This window comes from Dromiciops gliroides, chromosome 4, assembly GCF_019393635.1.
Source record: "Dromiciops gliroides isolate mDroGli1 chromosome 4, mDroGli1.pri, whole genome shotgun sequence".
NCBI lineage: Eukaryota > Metazoa > Chordata > Mammalia > Microbiotheria > Microbiotheriidae > Dromiciops > Dromiciops gliroides.
In genome coordinates this window covers 195,696,696-195,714,097 of record NC_057864.1, presented here as the reverse complement: position 1 = coordinate 195,714,097, position 17,402 = coordinate 195,696,696, and the positions used below count along the sequence as shown (strand labels likewise).

The 17,402-nt window shown below is 40.2% G+C and overlaps 1 protein-coding gene across 1 annotated transcript; it reads right to left on the bottom strand.

The window, feature by feature from the left end:
* Positions 1-6,658: 6,658 nt before the first annotated feature.
* On the bottom strand, positions 6,659-16,116 carry LOC122725959 (translational activator of cytochrome c oxidase 1). The gene is made up of 5 exons (XM_043963330.1): positions 15,723-16,116; positions 12,580-12,686; positions 11,254-11,381; positions 10,950-11,127; positions 6,659-7,309 (listed from the first exon to the last, which is right to left on the bottom strand). Exons 1-5 carry the CDS (start codon positions 15,988-15,990, stop codon positions 7,109-7,111), a joined length of 882 nt encoding a protein of 293 aa, XP_043819265.1. The 5' UTR covers positions 15,991-16,116; the 3' UTR covers positions 6,659-7,108.
* Positions 16,117-17,402: the final 1,286 nt, after the last annotated feature.

Genomic DNA, 17,402 nt, shown 5'->3' with positions numbered 1-17,402 from the left:
AAGTTGCTTAACCACTATCTGCCTCAGTTTCCTCATCTGTAAAATGTGGATAAAAGCACCTACCTCCCAGGGTCATAATGAGGATAAAAATGAGGTGTTTGTAAAATATTTTTAAAGTGCTATATAAAGGCTAGCTATTATAGGTGTGACAGGTAGATACAAGGTACTATACCAAGAATATTAGAACTAGGAAGAGTCATAGAGATCATGTAATTTAACTCCCTTCATTTTATAGATGAGAAATCGGAGGTCCAAGAAGGTTAAGATACTTGACCAAGATCATACCCAGGGGCAGAACTGAAATTAGAATCCAGTTGTTTTGCTTTTAGAGTTGGCTCCATTCTAAGATTCCAGCTGTTGCTTTACTAGCTAGGAAGCAATGAGGTTATTTTATTTTATCTTTTTTGCAGGATAATGAGGGTTAAGTGACTTGCCCAGGGTCATATAGCTAGTGTCAAGTGTCTGAGGTCAGATTTGAACTCAGGTCCTCCTGAATCCAGGGCTGGTGCTTTATCCACTGTGCCACCTAGCTGCCCCCACAATGAGATTATTTTTACAGTTTTTGCCTTGCTCAGAGGAAAAAGAGCCTATTCTCATCTTTCACAGTTCCTTATATTAAATTCATGGAAGGACATAGTCAGGAGTCACTATGGTACTGTGACCATATATTTTAGGATTCACATTAGTACAGCACTGTGAACATAGGTGGGGGCAGTTAGGTGGCATAGTGGATTAAGCACCAGCCCTGGATTCAGGAAGACCTGAGTTCAAATCCTGCCTCAGATACTTGACACTTACTAGCTGTATGACTCTGGGAAATTCACTTAACCTTCATTGCCCCGTCCAAAAAAAAAAAGGGGGGGATAACATTTAGGGCAGCTAGGTGGTGCAGTGGATAAAGCACCGGCCCCTGGATTCAGGAGGACCTGATTTCAAATCCGGCCTCAGACACTTGAGACTTACTAGCTGTGTGGCCCTAGGCAAATCACTTAACCCTCATTGCCCTGCAAAAAATAAAAATAAAAATAAAAAGACATAAAAAAGGGGGGGCAGCTGGGTGGTGTATTGGATAAAGCACTGGCCCTGGATTCAGGAGAACCTGATTTCAAATCTGGCCTCAGACACTTCACACTTACTAGCTGTGTGACCCTGGGAAAGTCACTTAACCCTCATTGCCCTGAAAAAGAAACAAACAAAAACCCATATGAAAGTACAAAACTTAAAAAAAAAAAATGATGGTGATTAGTCAATAATCTGGCTATAATATTCCTGGGAGTTTACATTTGGAGATCTCTTTTAGGAGGTGATCAATGGATTCTTTCAATTTCTATTTTACCTTCTGCTTCTAGAATATCAGGGCAATTTGCCCTGACAATTTCCTGGAAGATGATGTCTAAGCTCTTTCCTTGATCATGATTTTCAGGTAGTCCAATAATTTTCAAATTCTCTCTCCTAGATCCATTTTCCAGGTCAGCTGTTTTTCCAAGGAGATATTTCACATTGCCCTCTATTTTCTTATTCATTTGGATTTGCTTTATTGTGTCTTGATTTCTCATAAAGTCATTAGCTTCTATTTGCTCAATCCTAATTTTTTTTTTTTAGTGAGGCAATTGGGGTTAAGTGACTTGCCCAGGGTCACACAGCTAGTAAGTATTAAGTGTCTGAGGCCAGATTTGAACTCAGGTACTCCTGACTCCAGGGCCAGTGCTCTATCCACTGCGCCACCTAGCTGCCCCTCAATCCTAATTTTAAGCAATGATTTTCTTCAGAGCACTTTTGTACCTCCTGTTCCATTTGGCCAATTTGGCTTTTCAAGCTGTTGACTTTTTTTTTCATGATCCTCTTGCATTACTCTCATTTCCCTTTCCTTTTTTTCCTCTACCTCTCTTATGTTATCTTCAAAGTGCTTTTTGAGTGCCTCTATGGCCTGAGACCAATTCATATTTTTCTTGAAAGCTTTGGATGTAGGAGCCTCGATGTTGCTATCCTCTTCTGAGGGTGTACCTCGATCTTCCTTGTCAGTAAAGACTTTCTCTGGTCTGCATCTTTCTCTGTCTGTCCATCTTGCCTGTCTTTTACTTGACTTTTAACTCCTTCTTAAAGTGGGGCACTGTTTTCAAGCTGTAATGTCCCAAGCTTCAGGGCATCCCAGGTGGTATGATTCAAGGAGGGGCAGGTTCTTCACTCACCTGACCTGTTCTCTGGTCTGCAGATAACTCCAGGCCAACTTGCTAACTAACCAGAAAGCAAAACTTTGTGTGTTGTGGTTGTTAGCTCTGACGAGCCTGTGCCCCTCCCCCACCTGGGTCACTGCTACTCAAGCCTATTTCTTGGTGCCCAGCAGAGATGAAACACCCAAGTTCTGCCTTAGCACCAGTGGAAACCCCCGTAATCTCTCCCCAACCAACCACTCAGCTCTCTCACCAGACCGTGAACTTAGTTCCAGAAGACACTGGTGCTGCAGCTGATTCAGAGGCTCTGGGGGTCTCTTTCTTTGGGTAGGCCTGCCTGGGGCTGGATCTGTGTCAGCATGACCTCGGGTTTGGGTTCCACTCCCACCCTGGCCCAGTGGCCCCCTCCTTCTGATCTTCTAAGCCATCTTTGGCTAGAAAATTATCTCAGCCTGTTCTTTTGTGGGTTCTGCTACTCCAGTAATTACTCTATGGCATTATTTGGAGGTTTTGTGGAGCAATTGTGTTGTGGTAAAAAGTTTTAACAGTCGATTAGATAATGGAGAGACGCCAGTTTTTTTTTTAGGACCACCCTTTTGGGGAGGAGACCAACAGCATGAGCTACGCACACCAGTCCGCCTGTGACGCACACCAGATTGCCTGCTGAGCACTCGACTTCCGGGGTGCGAGCTTAAAAGGCAAGGAGAGAACGGAAGTGGGGCCTTTTTTCCTGCTCCGCCGGTCTCCTGGCTGCGCTGCACAGACAGACGCGGACTGGAGTTTGACTCGGCCCGGATCTCTTGGTTAACAGCACGCGCTTGACTCGGTCTCTCTCCCCAAAGGTGGCCTTCGGTTTTTGGTGAGTTTTATACAGAATATAGACTAAGCCTAGACTTAAGACGATTTGTATTGTATTTCTACTTTCCTATCCTTCTAATCAACATCACCTTGTGACTACCATACAATAAAAGCTCTATCTAGAAAACCAGAAGCTTCTTCCATTTACTAGTCTGGGAGATAAATTAAGGGAAAGGTTAAGTAGGGTAGATTTATGATTTAATATCCAATTTTAATCTCACAGTGTCCTGAGTTCTGAGAGCTTACTGCCTTTCCTCCACCATCTTGGCTCTGCCCCAGAAATTGTGGGGCTGATTTGTCAATAATCAATAGTCAATAAATGCCAGGCACGGACTAAGAGCTAATGATACAAATAAGAAAGATAAGCCCTGCTTTCAATCAAATAGAAGACAATATAGAGAAGATAGCTGAAAAATTGATGGTGTGAGGGAGTGGGGCATAGGGTACCTGGATGGAAAGGGAAGCCATGGGAGGAAGTCACTGCTTTTCCTTTTCTGAGGGGAGAGGCAAATGAAAGTGCTGAGGAGATGTAGAAGCATTAAAGTGGAATCAATCACTGTAATAAGATTTGGGGTGATGAGCTTATCCAGGGGGAGGCATGATTCATTATTTACTTTATGATTCACTTACGACTATTCATTTTATAAGAATTCACCACAAATTTCCTTTACGTATTATGATTCCCTCATACATTTTAAATGATCACATTTCTCCAAATTCAGTTTTCCTCTAACTTTTCAGGAACACAATTATTGCATAAAGGTTTACCTATATAATACGTAGGATCACAGATTTAGAGCTGAAAGGGACCCAAAAGGCCTTCTAGTGCATTTTTTTTTTTAGTGAGACAACTGGGGTTAAGTGACTTGCCCAGGGTCACACAGCTAGTAAGTGTTAAGTGTCTGAGGCCAGATTTGAACTCAGATACTCCTGACTCCAGGGCCAGTGCTCTATCCACTGTGCCACCTAGCTGCCCCTTCTAGTGCATTTTAAAAATGAGGAAACTGGGATGCAGAGAGATGAAATAACTTGTCCAAGGTCACACAAGTAGAGATGAGATTTAGACCCAAGTCTTTTTGGTCTAAATCTAGAACCATTTCCAATTTTAGTACACTGTTTGGTCTATTTTAAACTACCCTATGTATATTTTCATTAATAAATTAAGTCAGTATTATGTAGTAGCAATAACACTACTTATCTTTTAGCTGTACAATCCAGATCCAGTCCAACCCAATAAGCATTTATTATGGTCATAAAGTCATTCATTAAGGACACTGTAAGGCACAATGCTAGGTAATAAGTTTAAGAAAGCAAAATTAAAAAAAAAAATCCCTGATCTTGAGTTTACATTCTTATGGGAGAAAGGCAGAAATACAGCATGTAAATGGGTAAGCATCTCCATCATAACTTAGGAGGAAGTACCAGAAATTAGGATTGGGAAAGGGTTCCTATTGGAGGTACTGGGGCATAGTGGATTGAGTAGGGATTTGAAGTTAGGGGAATCATGAGTTTGAATCTCACCTCAGGTACTTACTGGCTATATACTACCCTGAGCAAGTCACTTAACTTCTCTGCACTTTAGTTTCCTACCCGAAAACAAGCCAGTTTTTTTGGGATGTGGAGTAAGAGTAGGTTGCAATATTCCTGAAAACATGTGAATCAGTTGTGAAGGGTATTAAATAACAAGCTATTCATTTTTTATTCTAGAGGCTACAGGGAGACATTGAAGGTTCTTCAGCAGAATAGACATAGATTTAGAACCAGAAGGGACCTCTGAGTCCCCTCACTTTACAAATGAGGAAAGTGAGGTCCAGAGAGGTTAAATGACTTGATCAAGGTCACACAAGTTGTGACAGATACAGGATGTGAACTCAAATCCTCAGACTCCAAAACCAGTGTTATTTCTATTTCTCCAGAATTGTGCTTTATAGGAAGGTTGTTTTGGAAACTTGGGTATGGCTTTGGGATGGGAGAAACTGGAAACTTAGGAGTCACATTAGGCTATTTATTGCAGGCAAGAGGTAATGAGGCCTTGAACTAGGGTACTGGCTGAGTGGAAAGAAAAGTATAACAAGAGATGTAGGAGGGATGATCACTCCAAAAAACATCGAAATAATGCTAAGAAATGTAGGAGGGGCAGAACTGAGAAGACTTGGTGATTGACTGGAGATCTGAGGAGTCAGAGAGAAGCTAAAGTCAAGGATGACTTTGAAGTTTCAATCCTCAGTAAGTGGAAGGATGGTTCGTACCCTCATCAGCAACACAGAAGGATGGAGGAGTACTTTGGGGGAGAAAGTTAATGAGTCCTCTATTGGACATCTTCAGTTAATCATCAAGCATTTCTACTCTGTGCTAGGCACTTGGGATACAAAGGCAAAAAATGAAACACTTCACTGAGGAAATAACATGTACACAGTTTAAGTATAAAATATGTGCAAAATAAATACAAAGTTATATAAAGGGATGGGGCAGCTAGGTGTCCAAGTGGATAGAATGCCAGAGTCAAAAAGACTCATCTTCCTGTGTTCAAATTCGACTTCAGACACTCACTAGCTGTGTGACTCTGGGTAAGTCACTTATCCCTGTTTCCCTCATTCTCCTCCTCTGTCAAATGAGCTGGACAAAGAAATGGCAAACCACTTCAGTATCTTTGCCAAGAAAACCCCAAGTGGGGTCACAAAGAGTCGGCAGATTTTATTATACAAGGGAATAAATATGGTCTGATCTGAAATTTAGGAATATGACTGGCAGCTGTATGGAGGATAGACGGAGAAGGTGGACAAGACAGGAAAAAAATGAGGAGGCTGCACAAACAAGAAGTGATTAGGGACTGAACTAGGATGGTAGATGTCTGAGTGGACAAAAGGGGAATGATTTGAGAGATGTAGAGGCAAAATTGACATGGATTGGCAACTGACTGGATACGGACTGAGGGGATGGAGTGGGGATGGAGAATGAAAAATCAAGGATTTAGATTTCAAAACCTGGGTAAGAAGAGTGACAGTATCTTCAATAGTAGGGTCCAAAAGCAAGAACAAGAATTGAGGGCCACACAGTCTATCAGGGCCTTTCTGAACAAACATAATGGTCAGGTTGCTAACCAAAACAGGTATTGGAGGGAGAGTCACCTTGAGTCTGGAAATTAATTTTTTACAGTCTTTTCCCAAGGTGGACTGAACAGCGTATGACTGCCCTCTAGTGGAGAAGAGGTGTGTAGGCAGCCCCATTTGAGGGAAGAAATAGGGGATGCAACCAACAGCCATTCTTTTACTAGGACGGACACTCAATGTAAACATCTCACCCCCAAGAGTCCCAGAGATGGCCTCCTTTCTCTCATTTGCCCCATCTGCTTCTTCAGGCAGAATCTGAGGATGATGATAAGCAGTAAGTTATGGTTCATGTAAGTGGGGTTAGGCCCTTTGTTGATGTGATAGATCAAGGCATCAAAGGGTGTATCTACAGGGTAAAAGAAAGGTCAGGACAGAGGTGCTGGAGTATTGCAAGGAGGATTTTAGGCCCACTGGGGAGAATGAAGGTACCTAGGCAGATAAAGTCACACTTCCTGAATGGGAGAATGTTAGGAAGAAAACCATGGAAGAGAGATAATAATCACACACCAGACAATGCAGTTACTAATATAAATCATTTTTGTTACTATTCAAAAAGCAGTTCCTATTCCAGGCATTCAGAATGATTCACCCATAAGTCATGTAAAGGGTGACTTTCTGAGGTCAGAGACTAAGCCAAGGGCAGCAACTTGATTAGCCATCTAGGTTTAGTCAGTGAGCAGGGATCAGACATCATCTCAGCTTTCCTCATCATGCCATGTCATGCCACTGGTATGATGATTCCAAGGGTCTTCTCTCCTCATGGAGCAGCAAGACAGGCAATGACCACTCAACAAGTTGGCTGTGGCACAAATCTCTACTGTCACTGACCTTGGCTTAATACACTGATGACCTATCAAGGCATCTTGTTTTCCTCAGGTCCCAAAGGTAGTTTGTAGAAATTCATACTACTGAGATGGATTGCTATCTGAATAGTGAGACACCAGGCTGTCTCTTTCCAGGTAAACCCTGTTATTCAATGTTGTCATAGACTCGAATCACATCCTCATAGCTATTAAGTGCTTCGATTAGATGGGCAGCTGCCTCCATGTCCCCATCTGATAGCTTCACCTTCATGTTAGGGATGAATTCTAGGACACAGGACACAGAACACAAGCCCAGGGAGTCCAGTTTTGTCCTTACTTCATGTAGTGAAGGGATATCACATATAAACTGGAAAAAGTAATATGTCAGAAATTAGATTTAGACCAATCAACATCTTACACCATAAGTTCTAAGAAGCTCAAAATGAAAATATGACCAGAATATCAAAAGTTATAGCTTTAAAAAACAACTATGCCCAAAGGGTTACAAAATTTTCCATATCCTTTGACCCAGAAAAACCACTACTAGGTCTATATCTCAAAGAGATAAAAGACAAAAAAGGACCTATATGTGAAAAAATATTTATAGCAATTTTTTTTTGTGGTGGCAAAGAATTGGAAATTGATGGGATGCCCATCAATTGGGGATGTCTGAACAAGTTATGGTATATGATTGTAATAGAATATTATTGTGTTTTAAGAAATGATGAGCAGGATGCTCTCAGAAAAACCTGGAAAAACTAACATGATGCAAAAGTGAAATGGGCAGAATTAGGAAAACATTGTATACAACAGCAATACTGTAAGATGAACAACTGTGAATGATTTAGTTATTCTCAGCCATTCAAAGATCCAAGACAATTCTGAAAGATTTATGATGAAAGGTGTTATACATCTCCAGAGAAATAACTGATAGAGTCTGAATGAAGATCAAAGAACACTTTTAAAAACTTTCTTTTTATCTGTGTTTTCTTTCACAACATGATTAACGTGGAAATATGTTTTGCATGACTACACATGTATAACATCAAATTGTTTGCCTTCTCAATGAGGGCAGGGAGAGAATGTGGAATTCAAAATTAAAAAAAATATAAATGTTAAAAATTATGTTTACATGTATTTGGGGGAAAAATAAAATGTCAAATAAATAGGGGAACAACAACAAAAAACCCTTAACAACCAGAGAAGAGAATTAGATCAGGTAACTTTGATGGCTATAGCTAAGGACAAGGGGGTTTTATTTATATTTTGTTTTTACAATGACTAGATTTCCTCCTTCAAACTCTACCACTTCCAGAGAACCTCCTTTAAGATAAGGAATTTTTTTTTAACCAAAGAGAAAGGGGAAAATACAGCAAAATTGATCAACCCATCCAAAAAAAAAACCCTGATATTATATGCAATGTTCTACATCTGTAGACCCCAGCATCTGCAAAAGGGGGTGGAGAGAAGAAGGTGTCTTCTATCTCTTCTTTGCTGTCAAGATGTTTATAATTTTGCAATATTCTATTTCTATGGTTTTATAGGGTTTTTTCCATTTCTGTTGTAGTCAATGTTTATACTGTATTCCTGGCTCTGCTTACTTTACTCTGTATCATTTCATATAAATCTTTACACATTCCTCTGTATTTAGCATGTTTGCCATTTCTTACAGGATAGCAATATTCCATTACATTCATGTACCACAATTTGTTTAGCTGTTCTTCAATCAATGGGAATCTATTTTGTTTCTAGTTATTTGCTATTATGAAAAGTGCTATCACAAATATTTTGGCATATAAAGGGTTTTTTGTCAATGATCTCCTTGGAATATAAACCTAACAGTGGAATACATCTGAGTTGGGCATGGACATTTTTTGTCATTTTATTCTCCAATTCATACCTCTACCAACAATGCATCTCAAAAGATAAGATAGCTAACTTTGATTACATGAAATTGAAAAGCTTTTGAACAAAATCAATGCAACTAGGATAAGAAAGGAAGTGAAAGACTGGAAAAAATGCATCAAATATCTTTTTTTTTTTTTGCGGGGCAATGGGGGTTAAGTGACTTGCCCAGGGTCACACAGCTAGTAAGTCAAGTGTCTGAGGCCGGATTTGAACTCAGGTACTCCTGAATCCAAGGCCGGTGCTCCATCCACTGCGCCACCTAGCTGCCCCTCAAATATCTTTGATAAAGATCTAATTTCCAAGATTTATAGGTAACAAGAGCCACTCCTCAATAAGTGGTCAAAGGATATAAACAAATAATTCTCAAAAAGAAAATGACAAACTATGGATAAGCATATGGAAAGATCCCAAATCTCCAAGTGATAAATGTAATTAATCAATTATTTTAAAAACAAATTATTGATTGAATTAATTAAATTACATTAAAATTAAATTAAGACATCTCTGAGGTTTCACCCAGAAAACTGGCAAAGATGACAAAAAATGGGAAGAGTCAATATTGAAGGAGATGTGAAAAGGCAGGCACATAATACATTGTTGGTGGAGCTGTGAATTGATCCAACCCTTCCTGAAAGAAATTTGGGATTATATTAAGAAAGTGATTAAACTAGTTTATACTCCCTGGCCCATATATCCCACTGCTATGCATAGCCAAGGAGGTCAAAGGCAGAAAGAAAAGTCTCATACATATCAATATATTCATAGCAGTACTTTTTATGCTAGCAAAAATCTGGAAACAAAGGAAATGCCCATTGACTGGGGCATGGTTAAGCAAATATGGTACACAAATGTTATATTACTGCACAGGAAGAAAGAAGGAATATGAAGAATTCTGAGAAGCACAGGAAGATTTACATAACCTTGTGCAGAGGGAAGACAACCAACAAAACAATATACACAACTACAATATAAATGCAAAGAAAGACAAAAACCACTAAACTGAATGCTCTGTAATTACAATGACCAAGTCTGACCTAAGAAATAAGAAAATGTGCCTCTATCCTTTCTTTGAAGAGGTGAGGTAACTATGGGGAAGGAACAATGCACACGCTATTTGACTCAGTCAATGTGTTGGTTGATTTTGCTGAACTGCTCTTTCTCCCCTTTTTTTATTCTTTGTTCCAAGGGATGGCTTGCTGGTATATAATCAGAAATGAAAGGGATATACAATTGAAAGATATCAATAAAAATTAAAAAATTTTTGTTTAAAATGGAATTATTTTTATTTAGTAGCATCCAAATTATTTTAGGGGCAATGGGAAATGACAAAAGGTGTTTTAAGCCTGCTGGAAGAGTCAGGCAGACTGGGCTACTCTATAATAAAAGAAAAGTGATGGGTGCTAGGAAACTGATCCTATAGCTCATTATGAGGCAAAGGTACAGGTGATCCTTTTAAAGAGACAAGCAGATAGATATAGGGTACATTTTATCACCTTTATATTTTATAACAGTCTAGCAGCAAGAATGAGGACTAAGATTTTTAAAAAGGTAAGTGGAAATGACAAATATAGAAACAGATACATTTTAGTACAGCATTTTAAAAAGCGTAGTAACACAATCTCTACAATGGTAGTGAATGAAAAATTACCAAGAGGTGGCATAAAGGTCCTTAACAACTCCTATGTTCTGATTTTATTTTGCATTAAAGTTGCAGAAATGTGCATTTTCATTCAATACAAAGACAAACTCCCAAACAATTAGAGCTGAACAGGCTGCCATATAAGGTTGTAGTTTACTATCACTAGAGGTTTTCAAGTAGAAACTGCTCATCAACCAAGGACTTTGTAGAGAGGATCCCTACTGTGGGAGGATAACTTCTGAGGTCTCTTCCAACTTAAAAATATATGATTCTAGGATCCTCATACAATGTGGGAAGAGGAGAGCCTCGAGACCACGAATATTTTGGATCAAAGCCTTTAAGAGCAGCATAGCAAATGATCTAAGAATAACAGATATTAAAAATGTTTTTCTAAAAAAGGGCACATGTTGAACTAATTTTCCTGACTCTTCTGGAAGCTTTTTCATAAGAAACAACTTACTTTAAGCATATTTTTCTCATCATCATTCTCAGATTCCTGTACATCTTCAGCTCCAGCCTCGAATGCCAACTCCAGGGCTCGTTCTAGGTTCACAGTCTTCTTCTCTTTGTCTTCTGTGCCAACCATGACCACCCCCTTTTTATCAAAGGAGTACCTGGCCCCATCACTCATCACCCCCCTGTATGAAAACAAAGAGGGGTCCATAGTCACTGCTTTAGGTCACTCAGTATCCACAAAATGCCCTACCATTGATTTTCTTCACCTCCCCACCCCCCGCCTCCCTCAACCAACTCCTACCACACACCCGTGTTTGTTCAGGATGTGCTTGATGTCTGCATGGCACCTGGCACCACTGTCAGAAAGTACCTCAATGAGTAGAGAAGAGCCACCTGGGCCACGCCCTTCATAGAGAATATAGATGTCTTTGTTCTTCTGCAACAGATAATACTGAAATAGTTAGGATTTATCCATCTCTAGCTCAGCCATGCCACACCTGGGTCCTCAAAACTTGAAATTATCTCCAATATTTATGGACAAGGCTCTAGTGACCCTTGATCTCACTTGTGATTGAATATGGTTGGGATAAGCAGTTACAGGTCCTTTTCCCAAGCTGGAAGGATCTTTTTTCTGTGTTTCTGTGTTCTTTGTGCTGCCTCAGAGGTTACCAAACACCAAAAACCCATAGTTTTTCCCACCTTAAGACTATCAGTGGCTAGCCTAAGAGCTACAGGGGCAGTGGAGGCAAGGCCTCTCAAGCAAGGGTTCTTCATACCACCAAATCTACTTTAAGGTTTGGCATAAAAGAGCCCTGTTGCTACTGGGTAAAGAAAGCACAAAAGACTCCTTCATTCCCCATAGTAAAAAGGTCTGGCATACGACATGCCTAGTATTTGTCCCTCAGTTCTACCCAGAGAAACTTGTTTCCTGGAGACTCCCTTCTTTTGCTGGCTCTACTGTATTGGGTTTTGGTAGTTGCTTTAACATATCTGAAATTTCCTTGAAATCCTAACCCCCACCCCCACCCCCAGCTTTCTCATTATTTACTGACTTCCCAAGGGTCCAGCAGAACAGATATTTCTTCTCCAGTTGTGAGCGCTCCCTCCTAACTCTCTCCCTGTCTTGGGCCCAGCTATCATACTAAATGATGAGTAAATGGCTTCTCTCATAACTGGTCACCCAGAATGTATGCTGACATCTCTCAGCCTTGCCCTCAACCCACTATACTGTAGGCACCCATGCTATCTAGGCTGGACCTCCCTAATTACTCTGTTCCTGATCCCTCTGGGGAATAACAGGGTTAAGGACCTTCAGGAATGGTTAGAGGTTGGAACAATGAAGATCTGGGTAGAATATAAACTATTGTAGCTCAAACCTGTTAGCATAAGGGGCAGCTAGGTGGCACAGTGGATAGAGCACAGGTCCTGGATTCAGGAGGACCTGAGTTCAAATCTGGCCTCAGACACTTGACACTTACTAGCTCTGTGACCCTGGGCAAGTCACTTAACCCCAATCGCCTCACCAAAACCAAAAACAACACAAAAAAGCTGTTAACATAAGGGGCAGCCTTTCTCCAAGAAAATAAAAGGAGCTTCCTTTAAGCATCCAAACCCAAATAGCAGACAGTAAGCACCTCACTTTTCAGTGCTGCCTCAATAGTTGACTTTGGCATGTTCTTGCTTCGACACAATTTCAGGAGGTTGGCTAGACTGCTGTTTAACTCAGGGTTGGGACCTCCCTCTGTGGAAGAAGACAGACATAAGTGAGTTTCATTCTTGGTTTCCCTCACATCTAAAAACTATAAATAGTTAAAATGGGCTAAAAAGCTTTCCTCTTCTTTTCCCAATATTTCTTTGTTGGTCCATATGGACCAAAATTGCCCCAAAGGATCTGGCTTCATATCTAAGACCCCCTATACATCCTCTTTGTTAACTGTGAATAAATCAGGAAACGTGACACTTTAGTATTATTTCCTCAACCAATTTATTGCACTTAAAGATCCCAAATCTTAGATCTGAAAGTAGAGAGAACATAAAATACTTGTTTCACTGATCACATCCTGGAACCCTCAATGAGGAGGGGGGGGGTGTGTGTGACATTCCAACACATGTCAGAGAACAAACTTTTTCTTATACAAAAAGGGAAATCAAGGAAGCCATATTTGGAACTGGCAGCTCACTGTGCCAACTCCAATGTATATTTGAAGGACTGCAGTATCCTATTCCCTTCTCCAACCCTCCTGAGATCTTAGTTGGTTATACGGAATATACTAAAACATATCTTTTTAGAGGGGACACAAGTCTCTTATGTGGTTTTCTTTTCTCATACTCAGTGTAGACACAGGGTTGCCACATAATCATTCATTTTAGAGGCATTTGCCACAAAATCAAAGAACTGAAATGGGTAGGAGAAGTAACTGATCAAGATTCCTCATTTTCAAATTCCTTTAACTCAAGGGGCCTTCATTCTAATTGGTGCAATAGGAGGCCTTAATTTAACAGAACCACTTTCCATGAAAAGCAAGGGTAAAACTCAGACAAAATTAAGAAAGTTCGTTCATAGAATTTAACAAACTCCACTCTAGAAAGTATAGAGAACATGAGTATGCTTACGATTGAAAGAGGAGGAAGATTGGAAGGAGGGAAGGAACAATACTAAATGAGATCAACTAAGCTAAAAGGATTTTAGTGTTTTAGAGGGAGAAATGAAGAGGATGCTATTCCCAACTAAGTTTCAGGAAGGTGAGTATATAGCTTGTTAGTTTAAAAGAGAGATAAGGGATGAAATGATTTAGAAGTTATGATAAAATGAACACCCCCCAAAATTAGAATAGAACTACATCAGGTGTCTTTCATGGCTATGGCTAGGATAAGAGATCTTAAAAACAAAACAAAACAGAACCAAAGAAAAAAAAAGAAAGGAATTGAGCCAATCACAAAAGATAAAATAGATAATTCTGACTACATGAAATTAAAACCGTTTACACTAATAAAATCAATGAAACTAGGATAAGAAAGGAAGTGGTCAATCGGGAAAAAAATTCTGCATCAAGTATCTCTGATAAGGATCTAACATCCAAGATTAATAGGGAATGCAAATATATAAGACAAAAAAAAAGCCATTCCTCAATGGATATGTGGCCAAAACAACAGGAACAAACAGTTCTCAAAAGAAGACTTGCAAGCTATTAACTATATGAAAGATTGCTCCAAATCACTAATAGTAAGAGAAATACATATTAAAATAATCCTAGGGTTTCACTTTACCTGCAGCAAATTAGTAAAGATGATAAAAGATGAGTATAGTTGATGTTGGGATAAGCACAATAATACAATGTTGGTGGAGCTATGATTGACTTTAACTGTTTTAGAAAGCAATTTGGAATTATGGTAAAAAAAAAAAGTGATTTTCCATTTAACCCAGATACTCAACTGTTGACATATATCCCAAAGGGATCAGAGGTCCTATATAGACCATAGCAACACTTTTTTGTAGTAGTAAATGACTGGAAACAAAGTAAATGTCCAACTGGGGAATGGCTTAAAAAATTGTGGTATATGAACATAATGGAATGGCTGTAGAGTAAGAAATGAGAGCTATAAAACATTCAGAAAAGCATAGAAAAACATGAATTCATACAGAATGAAGTAAAAAGAACCAGGAAAACAATGTGCACAAAGACTATAACAATATAATAGAAAAAAATGAAACTTAATGCTGTGTAATTATAATGACCAAGAAACTTTGCCCTAGAGCAGGTTTTCTTAAACTTTTTCCACCTGCGACCCCTTTTGCCTGAGAAATTTTTATGTATAAGATATATAGGTGTATAGGATATATAGATGTATAAAATAAGTATACAAATCATTTACTACCACAGTTTTCGTGATCCCCCCACATTCAGTGGGGTCACGACCCACAGTTTAAGAAGCTTTGCCCTAGAGATTTGAGAAAATGGAGTGAGATGCATCTTAACTTTGCAGAGAAAGGGCTTGTGTGTATAGAATACTGCATTTATTGTCTGATTCAACCGATGTGTTCTTTTGTTATAAAACTGTTTCTCTTCTCCCCTCCCTTTTCTTTTTTAATTTTTGTTCCAACGGAGCTGGTGAGGGTAGGGGCTAGGAGAGGAGGGAGAGATACATTCAGGCAAAATTAAGGGTGATAAAGAAACAAAAGCTAAAATCCCACTTTCCACCCACCGTAAGCCTTTCCCATCCCCCTTGATTCTAGTGCCTTCCTTCCGTTGATTATCTCCGATTCATCCTGTCTATAGCTTATGTGTTGTTTGCATTTTGAATTCCCCATAAAAGATTGTGAGTTCTCAGAGAGCAGGGACTGTCTTTTATCTTTGTATTTCCAGCGTTTAACATAGTTCCTGGCATACAGTAGGTGATTAGCAAATGCTTATGGACTGACTAAAGATACCAACTTTTTTTTTTAAAAAAAGAAAATGAAAATCCTCAACAGTCAACCACAAAAAGGGTGGTATTATTGGGGGTGGGTGTGGGTGTGAATGGGCAGTTTTGGATGGGCTTTGGAAAGGACAGAAGAGAACAAGGGGAAAATTCTTCTCCCATTTTTCCCTGTTATTTTCCAGATGAGGGAACCCTTAGGAATCTTTGGCTAAAGCGTGGAGTCCCTGTAGGTGGCCAAGGCGGGAGAGATTTCCCAAAGGAGCCGCAGAGCTCGGGTTCAGGTTCAGGTTCAGTCCGCCTTCTCTCCCCCCCCCCCCCCCCCCCCCCCCCGCCAATCCCAAGCCGATCCCACTCTCACCTTTGACAGCAAAACGGATGAGCCTCGAGAGTTTCGTGAAGACCTGGCTCCTGGCCGTGTCTTTGGGGCCCTTAATGTGCCTGACTTTGGACCATTTGTTGTGGCCGGCTGGAGTCGCCACCGACAAGTGCAGGGACCGGCCCGACCCTGGCCAGAAAGGCGGGGTCGAGGGCCGGATCTGCAGCGTCTGCCCGCACCCGGCCGGCCCAATGGCCGCGAGAGGCCTCAGACGGCGGGCTGCGGCTCCCCAAAGCCCCACCGCCGCCATCAACGCCGCCTGTCCCTGCAGGGACGTTCTGAACCCGGACTTCTAGACCCCCTGCCCTACCGGCACTAATCAAGGACCGCCGCCACCGGAGACTTTGACCCGAGTCCTTTTCCGAAACTCGTCCGTTCGCTTTCTCTGTGCTGAAAACTTTGGTTCCTAGCTCAGAGAGTTCCTCTCTGGTCCCAAGGTGGCGTTGTGCTTAGAACGCAAGCGTGTGCGTCCAATATTAAGCACACTACTTTATACATAATAAACGCTTAATGATTGCATCATTCATTCATCCATCCATCCATCGCTTATTCTTCCTCCCAAGCTGTATTCCCCCATAATATTTTATTGGAAAAAGTCCAAGGTCCTAGAATAATGAACTCTAATAGCTGAGAGGAGCCTTGGAAATTACCTAGTTCAGAGGTCAACTGTTTTTTTGGTCATGGACCTCTCTGGCAGTCTAGTGAAGCCACTCGGCCTCTTCTCATAATAATGCTTTCAAATGCATAAAATTAAATTACAAAGGAAACCAATTACACTGAACTACAGAAATCAGATTTAAAAATTATTTCATGGGACCTGAGAACTGTGAGAAATTAATATTAATAAACGATGTCTCAGGTAGTCAGTTCTCCCCGCCCCCAATCCTTCTTGATGTAGCCCTTCATTTTAATATGGCCTATCTCAAAATTATGTCAACCAATTAGAATTGATTGCTGTTTGATGAATGTTTCAAGGGTATGTAAGCTGTGAATCTGCTGCCATGTCTGGTCTGAAAGATGGCTGAAGAACTTCCTTTTAACAACCTGCTGGCCTTATTAATAAAATAATTAAATTACCCAAAAACTATGTCTCTCAAATTTTTAATCATCACAGAACCCCTGACCAAGTGTAAGCCTTTTATTTATTTATTTATTTTTTTAGTGAGGCAATTGGGGTTAAGTGACTTGCCCAAGGTCACACAGCTAGTAAGTGTTAAGTGTCTGAGGCCAGATTTGAACTCAAGTACTCCTCACCCCAGGGCCGGTGCTCTATCCACTGCACCACCTAGCTGTCCCTAAGCCTTTTAATTTTTAAATATTATAGTCTTTATATGCTTAGTTATCTAGCACCAGTGCTTGAATATCTAAGTAGGACTCTTTAAAGTGCTTGCTAATTGATCAATACCCTTGTCTTACATTGTCATTTCAGCAACTCCCTAAAATTAAATCTTCCAAAGAAATACATACACTAAAAATATCTATCATATTCTGTCCTACTACTACTCCTTCTTTGCCATAAGAGATAGTTATGTTTCATTATCCATTCTCCAGGACACTTGATTACTCAGTTACATTTACTTTGGGGAATCTTTTGATTTTTCTTTTCCTCTTCTTCCCACTTCCCTAAAACATACTGGGGGGATAAACTTTTTTTTTTTTTTT

Coding starts and splice junctions, on each gene's coding strand:
- LOC122725959 (XM_043963330.1), bottom strand. CDS start 15,990: ATGGCGGCGGTGGGGCTTTGGGGAGCCGCAGCCCGCCGTCTGAGGCCT. Junction 12,687..15,722: donor CATCCGTTTTGCTGTCAAAG/GTGAGAGTGGGA, acceptor CTTCTTCCACAG/AGGGAGGTCCCAACCCTGAG. Junction 11,128..11,253: donor CACATCCTGAACAAACACGG/GTGTGTGGTAGG, acceptor GTTTTCATACAG/GGGGGTGATGAGTGATGGGG.